Source organism: Electrophorus electricus, chromosome 4, assembly GCF_041902795.1.
Source record: "Electrophorus electricus isolate QZ-2024a chromosome 4, ASM4190279v1, whole genome shotgun sequence".
Taxonomy (NCBI): domain Eukaryota; kingdom Metazoa; phylum Chordata; class Actinopteri; order Gymnotiformes; family Gymnotidae; genus Electrophorus; species Electrophorus electricus.
In genome coordinates this window covers 7,220,900-7,247,348 of record NC_137500.1, presented here as the reverse complement: position 1 = coordinate 7,247,348, position 26,449 = coordinate 7,220,900, and the positions used below count along the sequence as shown (strand labels likewise).

The window sequence follows — 26,449 nt, the reverse complement described above, 5'->3', positions numbered from 1 at the left end:
AAGTACACCTCTGCCAGTCATTTCAGTGAAAGCGGCAGGTGTTTGAGAGACAGATGTGGACAGACAGTCCCCCACATTCCCCTCCCTGTTACTCATACACATACACAATTGCACACAAACTCACAAACTCCAGAATGTAATCCAAATGTATGTTGGAAGAGCTTATCTGTGATGCTCATCTGAACAATGAGAAAAGAGCAGGTCTGCAGTGGTCATCTAAGAGAATAAGGCAACAGGACAGCACACACTCTGCCTTAGAGCCTTCCAATATTTATATGGGCTCATACGTCAAACTAGAATCCATGTGAATTAAAGTTCAGGATCTAAGGAACTTTAATGGCACTCTATGTGCAATCATTTTGAAAGCTTTTAATGTGCCATATGCTTTAAATATCTGGAACTTCAGCAATTACTTTCTAATTAGTTTCATCAGTTGTGATTATGTATTAACACCTTAGCCTCACTTCTCTAATCAGGTCATAATGCCATTTTCATCTTTCACCTTTTTTGAAGGACAAACATGACTAAGGAACACTCACTGTTAAAGAGCACCCATACTTCATCCAATGTCATCAAGGTTTTACCTATTGAGCACCAGTAATAGATTTATAATTTTTCAAATATTCTTTTTCTCTCCCAAAATTCCCTTTTATATGATGAGATCTGCACTACACTGGTTTTCTATACAGCTACTTACAAACTGCAGCTTTTATTTCAAAAGGATGGGACTTACATAAAGAAATGGCAAAAATGACTGAAAATGCTGCATGAGGTTCACTGTGATGTGAGAAATAACGAAGAGGGCCTTGAGGATTTTAGAAAAGAACCACATTTTTATTCAACTGAGCTTTTACCAAGAGCATGGCAGAATGTGGTGGTATGTGCTTGCCCTCAAATGTCTGACGTGTCTGCATGTCTTAGACACAAAGTGCTTCCTTGGGTTTTGTCCAGAATTATTTCTACCAGCAATGTATGCAGGGGAGGTTTGTCTTGTTCCAATATTTGATGACGACAACATTATAGGTACAAGCAACAAGTAAAATTTGTTTGGTTTAAAGTAAGCAAATAAATAGATAAACAAATAAGTCCTCAAAATATCCTTAAACACAAGCTTGAAAATGAAATTCTGACTAGCATTTTGTGAAAGAATTCACAAAAGTATGGTCAGTATGGTCTAGTCACAAATAAACTTTTAAGAAAAAAAAAAAGAAAAAAAAAAAGGTTCTCTACTGTAGTTATCCAGGCTGTTGGGCAAAGTGAGCAAATTGTAGCATTTGAGTTTGTGTAAGGTGTATTTCATTCACTCAGAGGCAGTGTTTGGGTCATTTAAGCCCCCCACTGACATCTGTTTAGAACATGTCTGAGAGCTGCAGCCCAATGGATCGATGGGAAGCCAACCAGTACCCCGCCACCCACAGTACTAAAAGATCCTGAGAGAAAAAGCACTATTCTAACTGATAGAAGGGCTTTTACACCACAGTAAAACACCAAAGTAAACAGGACTGAAGAAGAAAATTACAAAAAGGAAAGCAAAAAAGTGAGAAGCTTGTATTGTCAAATGCATGTAACATCCCATAGATAGATTTGAGGGCATGTCACCTACTGAGTATGGAAGTAGGGGTGTCTTTTTGGAGAGTCCCTTCTCTGCGGCTGTGCTGTTGATTCTGGGCAGGTGGTACAGGCTTGTAGGACTGGCCTGTGGCACGGTACATGGCCTGGACCCAAAGCATTCTGTCCTGTTCATCATTTGTGGCAAACACCACCAGATCGCCTTCTTTAACTGCGCTAAAGAAGGCTCGGCCTCCCTGAAGACCTGTGAAAAGCATTCGCTCACTCAGAGACAGTGAATAAAAAACAAGACAAATGATATATGCATAGTTTTTAAAAAATCATGCATGGCTTTTACAGTTTCGAGATTTTCTGTTTAGCCATACTCAAAGAAATCACAGTTCTGATACTACTGAGGTCATGGAAACATACACAAGAATATAGCGTCACTTAGTTAATCAGACTGGGACACCTCTTTAAACTTGAAGCTTATGATTTAGGAGCACCTATACTCTACCTCCTGTTCTCCACATTTTGGCCTGTTGAGAACCTCTAACAGGTGTATGGTTTTTTTCAATACATTCTCAAATATTTCCCTATCCGTAGGATGAGAACAGCTACTTTCAAACTGATGTGCCTTTTATTTCCAAATCTTATGTTTATATAAATATAGGGCAAATGCAGGGGGGTTGGGGGGAGTGTGAATGAAAATATTTGACCTTATTTATTCATCTTATACTTGACGATCAACTTGGGTTAATTGTGAACAACACAATAATCTAACAAAAGTGTACCACACACTCAAAATTAAGTTGTGAAATTATGTACTCATTACATAACGCATTACAGAATGTGTTTCTAAGTGGCAGACTGACTTAAAGAACTCACCAGGGCTGGTGCTGAGCATATGACATAACATGTTAACAGGAGTTCATTCTAAAGAGGAAAACTGCATTACTGTATCACTTTTGCTAAAGTAAAAACTAAGAGCCAATGAAACATTTTGATGTTGATAAAATCTGTATTGTTGTACATCTTTTTGTTTTTTTAGTCTACCAGCAACAGGGAATACTGCTTAAAAATGTGAAAAGATGCAGTAGAGCCAAGAATAAAAATTATATTTTGGTATAGACATCTAGAAAAGTATATTATTAAAATTTCCAAACTCTCTGGAGGTTTAAAGGCTTTGATGTCATTTAACTATAAATAACATAACTTGGCTAATTTAGGCTCCATTACTTATCAATTTATGTACAATTTGTGGTATCCGTTAGTGTTTGGCTCAGTACTGGGGAATTCAGACATAAGTGGAGCACCAGCCCAGTGTAACTCACCTGGCTGCGGATCGGAATAATCTACAGTATAACCGTCCAACTGCATGAGCTCATGTGGTTCTGATTTCTTCTCTCTGTAGCTGCACATGGCAAATGTGTACTGACTGACCTGAAACGAACAACATTATTCACTGACACCATAACTATCTTAGATATGGTGAAAAATTAAAAGCAAATAAAAAAGAACTGGTTCAAAGATACAACAACTGCTATGTCTTTCTTGTATGGAGAAAATTGTACAAATCAATGAAGCTTCACCAGGAAGACATTCTTTTGCAAGGTTAAAATACAATTTAATGGCTGACTAAACAACCTGAGCTGTGTCGTGGTATTTTACCTGAACAAGGACAAAATATCGCTTTTTCCATCGTTTCCAAACTCTCTGTCCTAATGCATACAGGTACCTTGAGAAGAAAAACAAATATTACAATGTCAAAACAGCAGCTGAACAAATACATGCATAGGCATGAACACACGAGTGTGTGTGCACGCAGACACAACCACACCAACACAACCACACACTAAACCTGTGTTTGAATAGGCTTAAATTTAAAAGACAGAAAAGAATGTAGATACTGCACGTTTAATGGAAGCTCATTTTAAATTATGCAGTATTAGTTAGTTTATTTTTTTCAAATGCAACATTACATGAGGCATTTTTAAAAGTAAACTTTTACTATGAAAATTTCTAACCTGCTTTAAAGACTCTCCTTTAAAGAGATGCTTTGACTTGTGAACCATACCCCTCTTGAAGAAATACATAATTTCATATAATTATAATAGGGAAAAAAAAAATCTAGGTTGCTTTGATTAATCTTGCAGCTTTTTCCAACAAAGATCAGGGTTAAAGTAAGCTATATGTGAAAATAAATAAATTAATGGCAAAGACATTTTTAAAGGATAGAGGAGATGACGGGGGGAGAGAAGTGGGGGAGCCTCTTGACAAGGTTGAAGGAGAAAAGAATGTCCAATGGAACTGGGCCAGGCTGCCCAAGTTGGGTTAACATGTGGCAGAAGCAACCATCCACTTGTGAAAATGATTTTCTGTTCACTCTCTAACACCTTTTATATACCCATGCTCCCATTTAGATGACATCAATATCCAGCAATTGACAGCTGGGATGACCTTCGTTTGCACGGGCCGTCTGCAGGCACTTTCCTGTCCTTTACACTGCAGTTCAGGCAGTGAGTGAATGATAGTGTTAAGGGTATCCGAATGTTTCTATTGTTTTCTTTCCATAATTTGAGAATAGAACTTGCTCAGATTACAATGGTTAAATGGAAAGACAGAATTTCAACTGCCTGAGAGTAATTTTAAGAAAAAAAAACCCTGTCATTTTTATTAGTGATTTTCATGACAGTAAGAGAACGTATTTATGTTTATATATTGAACTAAATTCAAGGCTTAAGAATAAGCCTATTTACAAACAAATTGAATTAAGGTTTTGCAAGAAATAGTTTACTCAGAAGGCAGGAAATAGAATGCTTTCTAAGAAAATCTGAACTGTGTCACTACATGAGAACATGTTGCTTTCTGGTTTACACTGACAAGTCAAAGGTAACAAAATACCTTTAGAGTAGCTAATGCAATTACATCCAGTAAATATGTACAGTATCTGTTATCAAGCCTTATGATTCTGTCACGAAATAGGTTAGTGTATTGTAGCAAGGCAAACAATGCTGATAAAAGCGCATCAAAATTCATCAGCGTACGATACAAGCAAGAAGTGAGAGCCTTAATTATGTTGACCGTCATGTTTTCAGACTGACATGATGGTAGTGCCCTCATATGGTTCTTTAGCTGCACTACATCTGACTTTAATTTTCACATAATTACTATTCAAGTAAAATGACTGAATTGCAGCATGTACCGTGCATTCTGTCTTTCAGGGTATATTCACCCACCCCTGGGAGCCTAGATTTGGACCAAATTATGATCGACTTTTTCTATTATGCAAGCAACAGATGAAATTATTGCAACAAAACTGGTTTCATTGTGTTCTAAGAACCATCAGAAGCTTAATGCATCAAAAGCTAAAGAATTTGTATACTCAACAATTGCTTTCTTAGTAAAACTTTATTGGAAACACTTTGAAGATATGCAGAGCATAAAGCCAATGTTATCATGTATAATGTATCTGCCTTCGACCTCTACATCGGTGATCACTTAATGATCAAATGACCACTCGTACTTGGATATTGGGTGGTGGAATAATGCAGAACTAATTTGACATATGTGAAAAAAATAGCAGCACTGCTATGCCTACTAAACATGTATGCATGTCACTACAATATCAACAATAACACTGTGTTGGAATGCGGTCCATCAGCCAAATAACTGTCATACTAATGTCACTTATTAAGCTTTGTCTGACTAAACGCTGTTACGGTCGTTACACACTGAACGCGACGCGAAAATGCAAAATACTATACACACCGGACTCGACAGAATTTCACCTCCCCCCTAATTTTTTTTTTTGCAGCGAAATAACCAAGATGAACAAAATGTCTTCAAGTGATGAAAAAAATCATTTGCTGCTCACAGAAAAATGCAAACGCCGATACTGGGTCTAATTTTGGAAAAAAGAGAGGAGCACAGAGTTTCGCCGTTTCATACACGAGCTGAAACGTTATCAGGAGGATACTTTCGTCTGTCAGTAACCCAGTTTGAATCCCTGGTGGATATGCTAGCTCCACATTTAAACATCTACATTAAACATAGATGACATTAGCTAACGTTTATGTTTCTCTGTCAAAGTCAAATATACTGTCTACAGAGATACGTTATAGAGGTGCCAAATACTGTTACGCTATTTCCTATTACATAACTATTTTAAGCTTTTTCATACATAATTAACGTATCAAGTGACAGTCTTGCATCGCCTTGTATTTCACAGATCCGTGACTACAGGCGACTCATTTAAAACGACCGCAGTAAGCTACCATTTGGGAGTCTCCCTGACGCGATGGCAACACCAGAAGCAACGGTGATTGGTCAGTGAGTTTTTGTCGCCGGCGAAGGTTCGCAAAAGAAATCGAACAGAGGGCCAAAAAAATTAATGTCGTGTTTGGTGTAGAATACACCGTCACTATACACGCGCTCGAATTAATTTACTGTCGTGCGAATAAGCGCACACCTTGCTCTTAGTTCTTGTTTAATGTGTTTCTTTTGCCATGTGCTTTTGTGTTGTTTTGGTTCTGTTTTCCTCTCCGGCTCACTTGGTTTAGCCTGCATTTGCTCCATGTTTTTCTTTTGCCATGTGCTTTTGTTTTGGTTCTGTCCTCCTCCCCAGCTCCACCCCCTTGTCATGCCCCTCACCTAACTTTTTCCTATAGCGCCGCCAAGTCATTTTCCCCAGGCGTTCTGCATTAATTTCTCTGTGTATAAATGTCCCTGGTTTTTGTCATCTTCTTGGTCTGCTATTTGAATGTAGGTTTCCTCGTGCATGCTTCTGGTTACCCTGTTTACCCATTTCAGTGTCCTTGATGACTCTCTGTCTCTTTACCTTTTCATATAATAGTTATTTTTCATTGCAGTTTCACTAAGGACTTCAATTAATACCACTTATGCTTGTATCATGCCTTCATGCTTCTGGCTTTCATGGCACAATAATATACTGTCAGCCATAGTTTTGTTAGAAACTGATCACTGATTAAATGGTGGTTGGTGAATTGATTATCCATGTCAAAAGTTGGGCTACTGTGTAAATGTACACTAACTGTATCTACAATATGGATTTACCTAATGAAGTGAGTATAGCTGCAAGGTATGTGTTTCTAATAAATGGATTGGTAAGTATATTTTAGAGCAAATATAAAGGAAAGTGCAAATATAACCCAATGAAAATTAATGATGCAAAAAAATGATGCAAAGAAATGATGCAAATAAAAAGCTATTGTTACTGTATTATTGATGAGAAAGACACTCTCAAGTAATTGTACCTCCATTTTCCAACAATGCCAAATATGTACGTGATTAAATTTTGTTTCATCTGCATTGCTTGCTATGCTTATGATTTTATAGCAAGTTCAATTGCTACAGGGTGACATCTAAAGATAAAATTGGAAATCAAAATCACTGGAAGTTCACTGCTTACAAAAGAGGTTGTATTCACCTTTATGAGATGTTAAGGATATAATGTTAAATATCCATATCGTTACCTCATAAGACTATAGATCCAGTAGTGCTAAAACATAAGAGAGAAAGGCTTAGACATTATATCTAAATCACTAAATCACACATGCAGGTAGTGGGAAAAGGCTACATGCAAGTATGTCTTTAATGAAGCTCAAAGTCCAAACCACCTATGAATGAACAGTGTTACAAAACAAAGTTGGTGAGACTGCAACCAAAAAGGGGACTGCAAGAGATTTCTGAGGGGCAACAGTTAGAATCCAGAGGGGAAAATGTATTTAGATGGATCTCTGACCAATGTCCTTTTCTCTTTATTGACTGACAGGATAGTTTTTTAAATCTATGAAAAGGAAAGTGAGAAAAGAAAAAAAGAGACAGAGAAGTTAACGTTGGAGGTGAAAGAGCAAGAGAGGGAGATGGAAAGAGAAAAAGAGGGAGAGAAATGGAGGAAGAGAACCAGACAGACAAAAGCAAAAAAATCCTGAAGCTGGCGGCTCTCCCGTTATGAGGCACGAAGGGGTCACACTGCCAAATGCAACAGTGCCCAATTCTTCACTCTCTCCACTGCTAAACAGATGGCTGCTCTTAATGGGGAGCATTCAACCTGAAAATCCCCTTACAATCCTTCTCTTTCTTTGCCTTTATGCAAGACGTCCTCAGGTGTGTGTGCATGTGTGTGTGTTTGTGTGTTCTTGTTAGTCTTTAGCTGTGCCGACACAGTTAAGCTGAAACTGGCAGAATCTGTTTCTAACCTGACAAATCTTTGAAATGCTACAGTAAAAACAAGAGCAAAAAAAAAAAAAAGGAACAAGGTATAATCACTGATGCCGAACTGAAGGCTCACAACTTGTTCTTGAAGGACTTGAAATGACATCAGCAGCAATCAGGCTATGACAGCTATAGCTTCAAAGAAAATAACATTCATGCTGAGTCAAGTGCCCCTGCAGTGGCTCTCGCACAAACCACACAGCATTACCCAGCCTTTTCATTTGCTTTATAATAGCATGTCATGAGTTCAGACAAACAGGGAACCACACAGTGTCTGACAGTGGTTTCCATACCTCCAAGGCTTGTGAAAATTAATCTGGTTTCTAGAAAATCATATTATAATCATAATGATTGAAATGTCCAGCCAACATTACTACACTACAATTAGTTGGTTTTATAATAGAACGTGAGAAGCTTAATCAGATATCCCCACTTTCATATGTCATCATGAAACCTTATCCAAAAGCAGAAACCATATACAAATATGTGCATCCTGGTTATAAATAAGAATCTCTGTAAGGGAGGGTCCAGGACTACTTTAAAACTGTTTAAAGTTGTCACATAAAATAGGTAATACTAGAATGAATAGCTTTCAGCCAATTAGCCGGGGCCTCGCAGGGAGCAGCTCTATAGGCAGAGTCTGCTGGGCCTCCTGTATAATTAGCGGGTCTGTGGCAGAGGCTGACCTCTCGACCCAGACCTACAGACAGCAGGAGATGCAGGAGGTGGCCCAGCTCACTTCTTCAATGGCACTGCTTTATGGGAACTCTGGGAACAGCAAGCATCTACTACCAGGACTACTCATTATCCAAAATAACAAACTGGTCTGAGCTTGTGGTTTACTGAATGACACTATGAAAAGGTGCCAGAGCACCCTATAATTCAAACATTATAAGAGTACATTTCCTGAAGAAAATGTAAGCAGTTGTTCAATATCCTTTCCAAAATTCTGTGAAAGTCCTTGGCCTCTAGATGGCAACATCATCCTTTTCTACCTTTGATTAACTTCCAAAGCATTCTTTTAACTAGAACTAGAATTACCCCTATACAAATGGGTAAGCAACTTCTCATGGAACATCAATTGATCTAGCATCAATAAGTCTATTTTACCCATATAATGGTGTTCTTCAAAAGCACGGAAATAAAAACATGAAAAGTCTGTTTGCACCAATGAAAACAAATCTCTGGTGCCCCCTTGTGGAAATAAGAAGCAGCTCGAATAGCATGAACTGAAGATTTTTTAAATATTCTTGTACAGTACAACAGAAACATTGACTGTGTATGCAAAAATGTACTGGGATGTCTGCTCAGCCTTCTGAGCATGGGTTGTCAAATTGGATCTAGACACAGGAACTCAGTAATCAGTCTAAACCCACCCACTGTGCTTCATGTTGGGGGGCTTGTCCATACGCACAGCCAGTTTGATCTTCAGGTCGGTGTCCTGGCTGTTTTTGGGGATCACCATCTTGTGCAGCTCTGCAGCTTTTGGCCCATTTGTGGTAGGGTTCAGCACCACCTGGTTAGGAGAAGGAAACTTGTTAAACTGGATGGATGAACACAAACACAAGCAGAAAGCACATGGATGGATGGATAGATGGATGGATGGATGAATAGATGGACAGAGAGGGATGGATGATCAAAATGAGGAATTAACAAAGAGATAAGAGAGTGTAGCAGAAAGATGCATGTAAGAGAGAAGGGAATGGATGTAGGCGGAGCAGATGCTCAGTGGGGGTCTCTAATGGGAGAGCCTCCATCTGTTAGCCTGGGAGCTTGAACTCCATTGCAATGACTCCAACACTTCTTTCATGTAGTTCTTACTCACTTGCACATACTCAAATACACACAGACAGACAGACACACACGCAGACATGCACACAGACATGCACCCCAACTCTCAGCCTGTGGAAGGAAATCTGGCATATAGCAAGGGCACCCATTTCTGGTCCTTGAGGCCTTAGTACCGGAAAGTTCAATGGGCAGTTTGAAGCATGATAATTAGCAAGGTTACAGCAGAACTGTGCACTGCAGTAGCACCTTGGCATAACTATATTTACTCATATGAATGGATATTGATTAGATAATGAACAATGATTCATGGCTGAGATTTACCCTTCCCAGCTCTTTGTCCTCCAGGGCCAAAACACCAGTGCTCTCAGTAAAAAGTTTCACTTTAACCACAGGCAGGGGATGGGTGGTGGTGAAGTCTCCTTGCGTGCCCCACCTGCAAAAGAACATAGCACAATATGTTCATGGATGGCTATAGTCACTCGTTTACAAAAAATCTGCAGCTGAGCACTGATGGTAGGTTTCGGATAACCACATTCCCCTTGCCAGTTTTTATCACTGTCAATAATTAGCTAAATCGTTTTCATTCAATTATGTGGACAAAGTGTTTGGTTTATTTCTTCTGACAACACTTATTATTTTGCAATAATTTACCTGCAGGTATAAACTGTAAAAAAGGGCATTAGCGAGCATATTAGCTGAGTGCTAGACCATATACACTCTCTAAAGCAACTCCCTGCCTCCTCCTCACACATGTATTTAAACATATTTCTTGAAATAGTCATTCCCTGATGAGGGTTCCATGGGTATTTGCATGTTGTAACAGTAGAGATGTGCTGCTTTTTTGTGTTGGTGTGTGTGTCACCTGGCACTGTACAAATCCATTCAGAACATCTTAAGTGAGTAAACAATAGCAGGCTGTTACGCTAGACAGCCTGCTTGGGAACATGATTAAATACTGTCAGACACTTTAAATGACCTCACACTACCTAAGGGCTAACTGAATGCCAAAACAATATACTGTATAGTTGCCACTGTTGAGCCCCTGAACAAGGCTCTTATTCAATTGCTCAAGTTGTACTCAGTCATAATTGTATGTCACTTTGGATAAAAGCCATACATGTAAAGGTAAATGTAAATTCTTATGTTCAGTACAAGTTCAGCACAATTTTTGGACTAAGCCACTGCATTTTAATATGGGCCTCTGACATATCCAGGGGTGTTGTTAGGAGTGGGCTTTGGTTTGATGCCAGCCCTGAATGATTTTTTCTATCTCAGTTTTATTAAAACTGTGCACTTCAGCATTATTCTCAATTTAAAGTTACACTGCAGCATCCACCAGGACCTTTGAGCCCCTCCTCACTGAGCAAGAAGGCAGAAGATAGATGACATGACATGGCTTTCTATTTCTTCTTTCTTTCTTCTCCTGTTCTTCTCTATAAAATTAACCTATTTGTTTATGGCTAGTGACCGCTTTCTGATCTCCATTTTTTTAAAAAGCCAGTACTGTGTTTAATTATCGTTAATAAAATTGAAATGCATCCTTAAAGTTCTGGTCAACGCTGTCCATTCTACAGGAAAACATCTTGTGGCTAGGTTCAAACCACTGGGGGCTCCAGCCTTAAATAAAAAACCCTAGAAATGCCCCTGGACAGCTATAATGTATGTTTTGCCAGCCTAAGTGTCAGCATTCTCCAGATATTTAGAAAAATTCTGCTGTGTAGCAGATGCACACTGGAGCAGTATTCAAGACAGCCACATAGAACATAAAATCTAAAGCAAACCTTCTTACAAAGAAGAAAAATGTGTTTAACCCTAGATTACATCGAGTGGTATAAAATGGCAACTGTACCTTAGCCCCAAGATCAGAGACCTGATCTTCCCTTTGCTAAGGGAGCAAGAGCTTCCTACTGCATGCACACACCCACGCCACACATGTATGTCTTTGAACCACAATGATTTTATCACAGTTTCTGTGTTATCTAAAAAGTGAGGCTCTGCCCCCAATCTACAGAGCATCCGTCTCTAAAGGCTGCAGCAAAACACTTCTAATCTTAAGCACGTGTGAGCCTGCCATGTTCTTAATTAGGCATATCTTTTTGTGAGTGACAACAGGTTCCCTTTAATAAACACAATAATAAATAATTAAATAAATAAATAAAACCTACAAGATAGAAACTGAAAATTCAAGATAAAAAAAAAATAGTAAAAATCTGTTTATTGCAAACAAACAGATGGAGGAGCTACAAATTATGTTGAAATGATGCAAAAGTTGTGCACTTCAAGTGTAAAATGTTCTAATTTAACATAGCCAGTGCAATTCAGATATAATGAAATGCTGTTTCAGTCTCTCAGATATATCAACTTTCATGAGTTAAAGCCTTGAATCCCCACACCTTCTCACGAATAGTGATGGAAGTGGAAGAGTAAATAAACATGCAGTTTCGAGCAATAAACATGCAACTTTATACATACATACACTATGCTGCTTTATACATACACTACACTGGCAAAAATGCAAATAACTGACAATAACTAAAATGATGCTGCACTAACAAGTCATGCCTACATTTCCACTAAAGAAATGAGAATGGACTTTTTGGCATCTGAGATTGAGGAAGGGCAAGGGTGATCAGCTATAGTATTAGACCTGAGCAGCACCAAGCCTCACATCCCAGCAGAACCACGTAACAGATACACAGTATATCAGACACCCTTTGATCAAATTATTAAGAGAGACATTTCAATATCAAGCATACTTGGGGTGGGGGGTGGGGGGGGGGTACAAGGTACACCTTGCTACACTATGCCCTGTCCTTTGTATTAAAGCATAAAGTGCATCTAACCAAAGATGAGTAATTTAATTTAGCCCTTCTTAGTGTGATGATAAATAAGGAAAATCCAGGTGCTAAGTGAAAGTGAACTGATTAATCAATCCATTCTGTGCTCCAGACGATGGAATGAAACAGTGATGAAATAGTGCCTTTCCTTAGCTGAAGATAATCAGCACACAGCTTATGTGGGCTGGATGAATATTGCCTGTTAATTGGCACAGTTATTGAATTTACAATGCAGTGCAATGGAAATATTAAAATGTAAAGAAAAAATTATGGCTTCAAGACAAAACAATTTGCCAGTTAAATACCATACACTCTTAAAACATGCATCAAGAATAAGAGCATGAGACTGAATTATATATTAAGATGGAAAATGTAAAGCAAATATGGGCACATACGGGAACCAAAACTGTGCAACAGCACATGTGACCTCAGTGTAGCAGTTGCAGAAAGGAGGGTATGGATTCAGTCTGTCTCTGCTCTGGTTGAAAGAGATGTGTCACTAAGGGGCAACTGCACTCTGCAGTATTGCTATGTAAAGAATATAATCCTGTGTAAAGAAGAAACTGCATCACAACACCCAACCATGCACCCAAATCTCTGCTGAATGAATGCACACTGTAACAGTCAATATGAGAGCTTTTCAAACATAGGGCCTTCAGGCCCTGAATTAGAAGTAGAATTAACTTAAAAGAACATACTCATAAAACTACTCATGAGAAAAATATCTAATTAATTAATTAGTACTTTTCTGAGATTCATGTTTGATGTAGTGGCTTTCAAACTAGAAGTTACTTTTTTTTTTGCACAAGAGGGTACAATAATTACAAACAACAAAAGAAACAACAAAAAAAAAGACAATGTGGAGGGAAAGTTTATAAAAAGCCCAGAAAGAGCTTGAACAAAATACTCTCCCTCAAAGAAAAAAACATACATATTAAATTGAATTAAATAGAAAACAATGAGTGACTAAATTAGTTTACAATGGCATTTTAAACACTGCTATAAATTGAAACAAGGAGTGTCTCTGCGGTAAAGCACACGTACAGAGCAAAACAAACAAAATAATACCTAGCCATATGCAGCTAACTTTGTAAACTCTAAGCCAAATATAGTTTCTAAGTTATAATTAGCAAGGCCACTTAATGGATTACTCAACCATGGAGTTTTCCATGCAGTCCACATCCTTGATGTAGTTTGATGGGGTGGGGGGTGTGTGGGTGTGGGGGGGTTTCATTAACCTACATTTTGGGAAGTTCCTGGAAATCTAGAACAATTAGAACAACTAGTGCAATGAAACATACAAAAGAATGAGTGAACAGTGGAAATTCATTTTAATTGGTATTTTGAAAAAGCTTATGGTGAGAACCTTCCAATAATACACTGTGACTAACCATGAAATCATGACTGTGGAGCCAAGAAAGCTAGTAATCTAGAGGCTGTAAAACAGTATCCACTGCCTACATTTCATATCATTGCATAGAGGTTATCTTTTTGTCCACTAGTGATAAAAATTCATACAGTTTATATGTGAGGGACAGTGCATTGGAGCGCAAGTGTACACTATAAATATTGGTAAATGGGTTGAAGCGCAAGACTGAAAATTCTAGAAAAAGAAAACAAAGTTGCTGTCATGGTCTTAATTCACTGATCACAGACGGAGGGAAGTGCCTACCTGATTACTCGTGAGATAGTGGTGTCTACTGTGAAGTGAGTGGGCTGGGCCCTATGTGAACTCTAATGGTTTGGTACATTATATTTGACATCCTATGTATAATTATAATACACATTTCAGAATGTTAGGTGATGATTTAAATTTGATAAAATAATTATTGTCTACAGAATTAATGCTGTAAAATTAGTGACCACAAGTCCTCTTTTTCCTGGACGCAAGTCATTCTGGATAAGAGCACCTGCTAAATGCTGAAAATGCAAAATAAAAAACATTATGTTTACATTATACATTTTCCAAATTTTATTTGTAAGGAACAACTTAATGGAGAGGAATAAGAGTATCTGGTCTTAAGGCTATGAAGGCAATTGTTATTTATCCCGCAAATAAGTGAAATAAATAGATTTGTTAAAGTAGTTAATTATATGCGACACCCCCTCTTCTTTTTGAAGACCAAAATATGGCCACCATGTAAAATGATATTACTGCTAGGAAAACAATTACACCGTTTTATTTTACCCTGAGGACTTTCTATCTCAATCTGACCCACATTTCACAACAACTCAACATGCTGCACTCAGTTTAATCTAAACCAATATTTTTAATTATCTGTGCATCCATATTAAAACTTATATAATGAAACATAAAACAGGATTGTGATGAATATCCAATACACATAAAATTAATTCCAATTATACCATAACAATTCCAGTAACACAACCACATGTTCTAATACATCAGTGTGAAATTAGAGTATAGAACCAAAAATAATATAATTTCCTGGGAACTCCCCCCATCGCCACAACTACAATAGCTTTTATTTAATGTAAACTCATGGAACTTTAAATGTACCTTTTGATGCCAATAATATGGCTTATGAAGCACAGCTTTCTTTCATTTTAATTTCTATGAGTTAACATAAAAAAAATGTTTTTGCACCTTTCTTGGGCACCCTTCTTGTGTGTTTTACACAAACGCTTCATATAATCATACATTTAAAATTATATTTATGCAGTTAATCACTTCTGCAGCCTAGTAATTAGGCCAAATGATCCAACTTTAACTAAAGATGTAAGCAGTTAAAGATAAAAATGTGAGGTTTTCATGCCATAATTAAAGCACTGAACTGTTGCCAGCTTTTGGCTCTTTTGGTAAAAAACCTGCATTGTGATGATTTAGGATATTGCAACACACCTGCAAATTATCAATAAAGGATAATATGTTTGATTAGCCTGAGGCTACATTTGTTCTTCAGAGTACCTCAGTCGGTTTAGTACATTTGTAATACGCCACTAATCTCAATCATTATACAAAGATTTTTTTAAATAGTTTTTAAAGGGACTCATGACTAGAGAAACATTCAGATTTTGAAGGATACAACAAATGTGAAGTATTTTGAGATGCATTTGTATCAGATCTGGTTTGTGGAAAGTTAATTATTGTGGGCTCAGGCAAAATGGAATTTTGACCTTGAGTTTGAAAGAACCGAGGCACTATGTCTGGAATTTTATGTTTTCGTAGAAGCTACACTGTGAAATGTTAGCTTACTTCACACTGCCAAAAGACTGTACTTTATAGAGCATCCTATTTGTGATGCTGCTTTCTGGACATCAGTCTAAGAGGTCAGTAAGACATCAGATTTCCTCCAGTGTCATGATAGCACTTTGTTTCAGAACCTAATATGGGGACTGACCTTTGCTTGAAAATAATGTAAGAGTGCTATGCTATGACTCTAGAGTCACAGAGCATTTACAGGTTTAAATTAAGAAGAATATATTAAGCTTCTCAAACTGGTTATGGGACATATCATAACATCAAAGGGCTGTGATGATGAATGGGAAGTCATCTGAAGACAGAGTTTTGAATACTCACTGTGGTCTGGAAGCCTCTGCCTGGTCTGTCTGAAGTTTCTCTCCTCCTTCTACTTCCATCGTACAATACACAATTCTGTTAGGAGCTACTGACTTCAGCCCCTGCACTTCCATGATCACAATCTGGATAGAGACCAAAAAAGATGACAATGGTCTTGTGCTCATTCAAGTGTGTTTTGTTTTTTGTTTTTTTTAATGAAAATTGCCTAAGCACTTTAAAAGTCTGATATAAACATTAGTGCTTAAAAATGTTTGAAATAAACTATGCTTGTAACATTTTAAGTTTGAATTTTACCAATAATTTCCCTTTCCATTACCTATATTCACACCAAATTTCAGAAAGAAAATCACTAGCCAGTGCCACTCTGTTGGAAGTGCTTCTATTATCGGATATTCCAAGGAATACTCTTACAATATTCTAAGAAAAACTAGTGTAAAAAATGAATGGAAAACCAGGGTAATAAGTAAAAGTCAAAGCCCTTGATTAGTTTCTTGTGTTGACAGCTTACTATCTCATATACATCATTCCCTGGAGAAAGCCTTTTGTTGTCACAATTTCTACAAGTAATATTTGAAGTAAACATTTTTTATTAAAATATTATTAATATATTTCTAAATTTAACATTTTATTAAACATTCTTAATATTTGAAGTAAACAAAAACAAAGAAAGAAAAACAACAGCACATTACCATCATAATTTAATATTTTAATCAGAGATATCCATGAAACAGGATGTCAATAAAAAAGAAAATAATACGCTCAACATGATCATGTTCCTTTGGCAGTAAACATATAGGAACACAGAAATGAATGGAGGGGATGAGAAAGGGTACTTTTGATTTACCTCCAAAGTGAAGGACAGCACTACGTCCGATTTGGAAAGGGGAAGGTCGTTCTCATCTCCTATGTCCAAGAAGCTGTTCATCGGTGTTAGTTTAGGCTTGGTTTTAGGCTTCAGGTCTTTGGCTACTGGCAGGCTCTCCAGGTTGGCCATGAGCAGATTGATAGATGATCTCAGTTCTTCTACATACATCAACTCCATGTCCTTAGACACAAACTTAGGGTACTTCCTCTCCTGCCAAGTATATTTGGGAAGTGTGTCAGGGCAAAATACAGGACATTACACAGAGTATAGATTTCAGGAGTAGAATCCTAGGCCCTGAGACATGAACATATAAGATGAACTATAAACAAGCAAGTCACTGTCATTATCTCAAATGACCGAGTGATCTGTTAGTCTTTCTTGAAAAGAGCATCTGTTAAATAAATACATTCGCCTATTGCCAAGCATGCCCAGAAAAAGAGCAAATTGAGCATTCTCTGAACATAAACACCTTCTGGGAATCTAGAATTCTTACAAAAATTCCAGTTAACAGTGCCATGATAGCTCACAGATTATAAAAAACCCCATCCAATTATTTGCATTGTCTATGCTCATTATATGCCATACAGGAGATAACAGTATTCACATTAAGCACAACACACATATATACTGTAATGCTGAACTCACAACAACAGTAAAACAAGCTGATGACATACTCTGGCAACTCGCTCTGTGAGCTGCAGCCTCCCATCCAGTTCTCTGCGGATCTGTGCTGCCTGCTCATCCACATTGTCCAGCTGGAGAAAAACAGATTAAGTAAAAAAAGATTCACAGTCCTCATCTGCCTTCAGCTTCAGCAAATCTATAAATATACCTGTGAAAAGAGAGGGATTGCCATTTAACAATATCAGCCCATTACACAAAGACTCATTCACTCTCCTCACACAAGTACTAGACCTTGGATGGCCTAGAGTCAATGGCCTAGTATTTTAACTCAATCACACAGCCAAAAACCCTTATTGGCATGTCAATAACAGGTTACCTCATATTTCCTATATATTCAGGAGATTCATACACAGCCAAACATACACAGTTTCGACTTAAGCCACACTCCCTCTGGCAACAATTGGGTTGACTGCGTTGATTTTACATAGCAGTATCACCATAGATATTGGAAGTATTACCATATCACATTTCTTATGAGCAGATGATATATGCCACTGGAGAAGAACTGTGAGTGCAGTGATAGCTTTCGTCTTCCTAACTCCTGCTTTTTTAACTAATAATTTCCTTATTACACTCACAAGAATTGGGTTTCTCTCAAACAGAAAAAAAAAGGGTTGCTAAATGCCACTTCAGCATTGGTACATATGGTTGGAAGGTATATATACTAGGAAGATCCTAATAAATGATGGTCTTCTTAGCAATAGGTAATGTACACATTAGATAATTTAAAACATTAGAGCCCACAGGCAGTGTATAGAATGCAGGCTCAATGGTGCAGTTTGCATGCCTAAGCAGAACGAATTTCATCTTAGAGAAGGCAGATTGTTTTAAGCTATCAAGTCATAAACACATTCCAAAAGGAACATGCTGACCCAGACAAAATAGATACCACAGGCATATGCATCTGCAGAAACCTCTTCAACAGCACCCACTGAGATAGTTTTCCTCAAGGTGAAAGTCATGTAAGCTCTAGGTAGGTACAGAACGAAGTTTAATGGTGATATAGAGGTATTAAGAATAGATGAGACTAATTAGATCAGCCAATAGGGAGAACCGGTGATCAGGAGAGGAATTTGGCAACCCAGTCAGACATAGTGAGAAGGTTCCCCCTCTGTACAACTGTTTGAGTATTTAAGATTAACATAAACAAATGTTAGATTTTCCTCTCAATTCTGAAGTGCTCCTTGTTACAAACAATGGATTCTTTGTAATAAAGTTATTTCTTGATCCCCATTACTTGTTGTCTTGTATTCTTCTAAATTAACTCAATCTATTAAGAGTGCATATAAATCTCAAATCTGTAGTGAAAGCAATGTAGTGTTAAAGGGACCTCAGAATTGTGGATGTTGTTTGATTACCTATAGTGACATTGCACAGATTATGGTCCAGATACATATGAACCACAGTTAATGTTAAATGCAGAATATTTAAATCACGGCAATCAGTATTTCCAAAATGATTTACAATATAGGTTTCTTCTTGTCGAAAGACAGAAAATCATGGGTGTGAAAGAATATGCCATGAGAGTTTACACTCATTAAGACAATGGTCACTCATTAAGAACTAATGTGATCATCCATTTTCAGTTTCTGAGAGGTAATTAAGGACTACGTAAAAACAGATAATCAATGACATTCATAGCTCATCTTTGGTTAATTAGTGCCTAAAACAGCCGGCGTTCATATGCAACAGACTGTAATATGGAGAGTTAGACATCTGAGTACACTGTAACAAAAAATGAGATGAAACTAATTAAAGGAAGAATAAGCATGTGGTTGTGCAGAGCCAAGGCTCATCCTACATTCCAACCTCACATCATAAATTGGGAGAAATGTCTCCAGTGGGTCAGTGGGTATGCACTGAAATACTCAAATTCCTTTCAAGGAGAATCTGCAACTGTTTATTCAAGAGACAGCAAATGGAATTGTAATTAAATTTCTTAATGAACTAATCTTAAAGTAAGCAAAAAGTATATCTGTAACTTTTGCTAACACTGCAACAGTGTTGGTACTAATTTAGAATACAGAGATGACGTATTCGTCACAGATAAACCAGCTTCTAAAATCAACTTTAATAGTCAGTAAAATGAAGCAATGCTTACCCATAATCCCTAAATGAAAATGCATTGCAGAATTATTTGTACATTAACACAGCCAAAATACCAAAATTGTCAAACTGAAGTGGATCACAGAAAAACCCCCCAAAAAAACAGAATCCAGGGTGAGCTAACTTCTTCGTAGAGGTCCTAATTTTAAGCAATAATGCAAAATCATGTAATCGGTAGAGCTATCAGCCCTGCTTCCTCCCAGAACTACAGAAGCACCCAATGGTCCATTTCAACCCTCAGCAAACATCAATATAGATGTAGGTTAATGTTAAAGCATGACTGGAAACTACTACACAGAAGAGATGAAGACAAAAGTCTAGTATAGTGGTTACTTATGTATGTGACCTTATAAGGCCATTTAAACACCCACACCCTTTTCATGTACATTTGTGCACACCCACCCACCTTCTCACATATTCATAACAACCCACCAACACCCATGCACACCCATCAACACCGACACCAATCAAGACCAACTGTTCTTGTTGCTGTGTTACTGAGTTGCTATTCTTCTACTTCCACACCCCCTGTTATTCTATTTTGGTTTTGCTATCATTTCTATGACAACAAGGCTCAGGAACATCCTAATAAGAGACATCATAAGACTTGGAAGAGGCATGTTAATGTCACACTCCACTCTCCTCTGTGCTCACCTCAGGCTGGAGGAATCAACAACCCCATTAAAGCAATTCCACTCACCTGGAAGAGAACATATGTGCCTTCTCTGCCTTTGCCCTTTGAACCAAACAGCAGGGTGACAGGGAATGGCACTGTGACCACTGTGATAGGTCATTAAAAAGATCAGGCTCCATTTTTGATGCCATACCCAGCCATGTCAGGAGGAAATAACTATCGCAGTCTTTTCTGAGGTTGAGCTGCTGCTAATTCGTTACCACTTCCTGCCACCTTGCCACTGGCCTCGGCTGCTGTCCGCTAATGAGTGATGACAGGGTGATAGGGTGCAGAAGAGGCTGAATGTGTTCATTAGGCAGACGATGACAGGTGCAAGGAGGAAGAGAGCATGTGGGATGGAGGGAACATCTCTGACCCTCTCCAGACTAGTCCCTCCACACACACCTGTGATAGCATGGCAGGGTGATTCACCACCTTCATCAAAGGGGAGAACAGCTGGTCTTTCCCACTTGGGCCACAACTGCATTCATTCTGTCCCTCTACATGTCCCTGCATGGTATCTTTCTGTCTTTTGGTGTATCCGCACATTTCTGTACAGTCCGACTTCTTTTTACGACATGTTATCTGTCACTATGTTTATTTGTTATTATGTCAGCTCCCTTAAGCCTTTGTCTCATCAGTTGCCTCTGCACCAGAGACATTCTGTTTTATTTACCAGTTCTTACTGTTTGTGTCTCTCTCTACAATGTTTATATTGTCTCAGTCTGTCTGTTACTGGCATTCTTGAGTCTCTTCAGTCAGGTTCTGTCTCTCTTAAGGTCTGCTTGAACTGATTTGGTCTTCCAGTCTGTCAGGCTGTCCCCATCTGTAAGCATTCCACTGTGCATCCCTCCCTCTGAGCCTGTCACTCATCCTCCACCCAAACCTCCTCCCTCCCCCTCCCATCCAGAGCCTCTGCTTGGCAATCTCACAGCTTCTGCACTTATATGGCATTTGCTCAGTCATGTTTTCAGAGACACAACTCTACAACTTCTTTATTGTGCTGTCCTTCTCTCACTCTAAGGTTTTATGTAAAGTACCTTACATTTGCTGGTAAAACAGTCAGCAGTCACAGAATAGGAAGAAAAAAAGCATGAATAATATCACTAAAATTAAATTACCAGTGCCTTAAAAATTACTCAAATTAGCACAAGTTATAAAAAGTGTACCATTAGTATAAAATCATCCAATCCATATGCATATTTGATTTTGAATGGATATATTGCCATTTTTACCTATCAATCAACACTTAAATCACCCATAATGACTCTACAAGCATTGTACACCTGCATTTGGACAGTTTATCCCATTCTTTATGGCAGATCCTCTCAAGCTCCATTAGACTGAATTGGGAGCATCTGTGAACTGCCATCTTCAGGTCTCCCCACAAATGTAAGCTGGCGTTTACATCTGGGCTTTGGCTGGACCAATCAGTATCATTCAGGGACTTGCCCTGAAGCCACTCTGGTGCAGATTTGGATGTATGCTTTGAGCCTTTGTCAAACTTAAAGGCGATCTGTCACCCAAGTCTGAGTTTGTGTGCACACTAGATTTTCTGCTCCTGTATTTGGTTGCATTAAACTCAATTATTACCACTCTCATTGTCCAGAAGCAGCCCCATACCATAATTCTGCCACTACCATGTATCATTTATGGCATTTATGTCATTTAAATGCCGTAAACGTTAATGCCATAAACACATCACCATCAGGACTGTTTTAGCCAGGTGATGTTCAGTGCCTATTTTTATTCAGGTATAGTTCTCATTGAACCAGAGAATCTTTACACACATTTTGCAACAGCCCTTTTATATGATGTAGCTTCATGTAGAACACCTTGGCTTAGATAGGGAGGAAGAACAAGGGAGACAAGTTTATGCACCCTAAAGCACCTATTATTTCTTGAAACATCTGACAGCCTAGTGAATAATAAGTAAGACTTTAAATAGGGTACGGTCAATGTGATATCGGTGCAACCAATTTTACTTACCCACTGGTTCACCACGGCTGTATCTCTACCTCACAGATGATGTTTGGCCAAGCCCCTGCATTCACACTTCCATATTGCCAGTCTGTCAAAGATCCCTGACTTATGGAGAGCTGCAGAGATGGTTGTCTGTTCAGTAGGTTCTCCCATCACACAGAACTTTTGGAGCCCTCTTAGACTGAACACTGGATTCTTTCTTACCTCCCCGAATAAGTCCCTTCTTGTTGGATGCCCAATTTGGCCGTATGCCAACTCTGGAAGGTTTGAAGTTGAGGCAAAGTTCTTCCATTTTAAAATTATTGAGGTTACTGTTATCCTGGGAATAGTCGAAACTTTAGATATTGTTTCATATTCTTGCCCTGATCTATGCCTTGACAAAATTTGATTGATCCACAGTTCCTTGGATCAATGCAGCGTAAAATGTGTGCCTCATAGACCCAGGTGTGTGCCTTTCCAAACTTTGTCCAATCAATTCTGGTTGCAACACATGGGCTCCAATTGAATACACACATCTCAAAGGTAATTAAAGCAAAGAAGGTGTACCAGAGCACAACTGGGATTGCCACACAAAGGGTCTCAATTCTTGTAAGATTTAAAGTTTTTTGATTTTTAATTAATTTTGGAAACTCTCTAAAACATGTTATTCTTAGGCATTAAGTGTTGATTGATGGCAATTACAGTCATTCAAAATCAAACTCTCAACTCCATGGAATCCGTATATATATATATATAACTTCAGTGTACTGTAGTGGAGATATCTAGCAGCTGTTTAGAATATTTATTTCTCTCTCATATATATTTGATTTTGAATGACTATATCTATATCTATCTATCTATCTATCTATCTATCTATCTATCTATCTATCTATCTATATATATATATATATATATATATATATATATATATATATATATATATATATATATGAATGAGATGAGAGAGAGAGAGAGAGAGAGAGAAAAGGAAATGGAGAAAATACTGTACTGCACCCTCCCAAGCTTCTGGTAGAAAGTCTGAAAAGATATGACTCAAAGGGTGAGACAAGAACTTATAAAAACAAACTCACAAAAATTACACACACACACACACACACACACACACACACACACACACACACACACACACACACACACACACACAATTGCCAAATTGCCACTGATAGGCCCCTCAGCAAGATCGCTTCTCATAAGAAGAATCTTTGATGTAAATAGTAGACATTAAAAAGAAGAGAGAATTTTAATTCATCCTACTACAAAACATTCTATTTTTTTTAAATGTACTAGCAACCTTTTCTCAGACACCAGCCTACCCCAGTTCAGTATTTTTTATCCTCCATGTAGCTGCTCCCTCCAACTGGGCATATGGTAGGAAATGTAAAATTGTACTTGATCATTTCACTTATCTTAGCTGGCCAATATTTAAAAGCATATTTTCAGAGCTTCGAAGTGGTGCACTTGGCAAAAAAACAGATTTATATAAAAAAAGATGCACATCTGTATATTTGCATAGACACTGGGAGAAAAGGTTTATAGGTAAATGTAAAAAGCAGAGGCTTGAAATATAAGCCAACCTCCACATGCCCAAAATCCACGCATTGCAGATAAGTGTGTGGTGCTGTGTGTCAAGCAAATGTTGCTTGGTATTTCTGGAAAACATGACTAGCACAAGACACAAAACAGAAGCAAACAAAATACTGTTCCCTAGTAAACAAGTTAACATTGTGTGCATGCTGGCAGACACTTATGTGCACACCTGCACACGAGGCCCACACATGTTCATATATGGTTATTTGAGTATTTTGTCCAACCAGCTGTGATGTATTTTGTGTGGACATGATATATAGTAACCAACTATACCATTTTTATATAAAGTATAATAGTTTTAATTAACTTAGAAGCTGCATTAATTCATATATGTATTAAAACCCTAAGGGTCCGATTCACCCAAATAACGAGTGCTAATTTGCATTTGGGTTTTGCGCTAATTTTGGGTAAATTTCATGTGTATTTAGTGTGCATTTGAAGATAAAAAAAAAGAGGTCTCCCTGAAGGAGCATACAGTCTGATGGAAACAGTCACTAAGGTCAGTAAACTGTGTATTCAACTACCATGCCAGGGAACTGCTACAAAAAGGGAGTTCAATGTATGCCACTGTCCAAAAGTCTGAGAACCTAAAGCTACTCTGGCGGGGCTAACACTTGACAGTGCATGGCTATTACTTACTGTCTTTGAAGAACAGATATGTGGTTAATGACAATGTTCCATTTTTTGCTCTTTTGTTTCTGTTTGCTGAGCCATGCTGAACTTGAAACTGGCTATATTTTTAGAAGATGGACAAACATTTTCTCCAAATGTTTAAACACCAAATATTTATTTACCTTTACTCCACATTTAGATAGTCTCTCCCTTGTGGCACAACAGCACCATGAAAGCAAGGTGGTGAAATGCCTGTCACTCTCCAGCCACACAGCCTTGCCGGTGTGCGTCAGACAACAGCACATTCTCTGCTAAAGTGTCCATCCTAACGAAGGTGGATTTTTTTTTTCGGACACTTGGGCGGCCTGTGGAACTAAGCTTGCTTTTCAGTGATTTTGCTTTTTCAGTGGATTTTTTGTTTGCTTCTTTTGACATGAGACAAAATTCACTAATATATCTGATAACAAGCTGCCATATAATTAAGAGGAATAGTTTATTGTGTCATGATTGGGTTGATCTCCTTTTCCAGCAGTACATAGATGCTGTAACATTTAGATGGAATATTAAGATCTTACAAAGCTGGTTTAGTTGATTCTTGAATAGGTACCTGTTCTGTTAATCATGAGTCACTGCTAGCCTGAAACCTCAAGTAGTAGATTTTGCTCATGTTTGCACAAAGCATCTCTGAGCTGACTATCCAGCTTTAGAAATGTAACAGCAGCTCACCTCCTTGCTCAAGTGATATTGCTCATTACCAATGGGCTCTATAAAAGAATCCCATTGAATTTGAGAAAACTGGAGGTTTGCCACATCAGGGAGCTCCTGGACAGCAGGTCTCTGCCCTCTGCTTTTGCTTCAGAATGACAGCACACGCAGAGATCACCTTATTTAAATGTGAATATCCGTGCTATATGTTCTGGATAGCCAGGGTTGAATCCCTAAAAAGAAACCTTGAGAGGAACCAAGACTCAAAGGGGGGGCATCCTCCTCTGGCTGACAATGGACACCACAATAATAACAGTTTAAAGAGAAAAATAAATGAAAAAAGCAATTAATGTTTAGTCCAACTTTCTAGAGGTCCTAGTCTTGTCCCAGGACCTTGAGCTGAAACAAGAAGAACAGTACAAACACCCAATTTCTTAGGGGCTACACTCTCAAACTGAAGTTCCATTTTCCACTACTGATCTTGGCTGGATACATGCAGTTCTTATTACTGTGTAGACCACACTGCTAATTGCAGTAATCTACTAACAGTAATGGTGATAAAAGTAGAGGTACCCACAGATCTCTTATCAAAGCTCTTTTTCTATTGCTTGACCTGTGGCAGATGACACACAAGAGCACACTGATTAGACCACTTCCTCTGACCTTTAAGAAACATCTTCAAAGACCTGTGATTGGGTAAGACCACCTGAGCACAGGTAATTAAGGAAAAGGGCATGGGACTCAAGAGCACACTAACCCACTCATCAATGCAGTGGAAAACCAACTCCTTAAACTCCTTATAGGTATAGGTTAACAAACTATAGATTCTACAGCAGGAAAACTAAGCAAGCAATGCAGATACTACACAACTTTTGAGAGACAGATTTTCCATACTTTGTGCTGGAAAATACAGTATAGTATATAGTATAGTGTGTCAGAATCAGAAAATATGACACATATATTGCATAATCTCCAGAATGCAGTCCACTGCAAGATTTGCACATCAGCTACCACTTGACCTGTCTGAAGGATTTGGCCTATTATTTACATGAGTGAATTGGAGGAAATGTATTTGCTAGTGATTGTAAGATGCAGCTAATATACACTTGCTGCTATATCAGTTTCTGTCATGTTTTTCAGTGTCTGTATGCGGAGAGTGCACTGAATCAACTCTTAGTGAATAGATTTTTGACCTTTATATTTGCAGGATTCGAGTACAATGATGTAGTCCCACTGTGCAAATATAGAGAGAATAAATATTTTTAACTCGTAATAAAAGC

General features: G+C 38.1%; 1 protein-coding gene across 3 annotated transcripts in view; it reads right to left on the bottom strand.

Moving 5' to 3' along the window:
• The window catches only part of cadps2 (Ca++-dependent secretion activator 2), a 116,916-nt gene that overhangs the window by 50,020 nt on the left and 40,447 nt on the right, over positions 1–26,449 (bottom strand). For all 3 annotated transcript variants that reach the window (XM_081712060.1, XM_035523759.2, XM_035523761.2), the window contains exons 4-11: positions 17,494–17,574; positions 16,799–17,029; positions 15,955–16,076; positions 9,898–10,009; positions 9,162–9,301; positions 3,220–3,286; positions 2,883–2,991; positions 1,604–1,813 (exon numbers count right to left, since the gene is read on the bottom strand). In XM_081712060.1, coding sequence (XP_081568186.1) covers positions 1,604–1,813; positions 2,883–2,991; positions 3,220–3,286; positions 9,162–9,301; positions 9,898–10,009; positions 15,955–16,076; positions 16,799–17,029; positions 17,494–17,574 — 1,072 coding nt within the window. The remainder of the gene's footprint in view (positions 1–1,603; positions 1,814–2,882; positions 2,992–3,219; positions 3,287–9,161; positions 9,302–9,897; positions 10,010–15,954; positions 16,077–16,798; positions 17,030–17,493; positions 17,575–26,449) is intronic.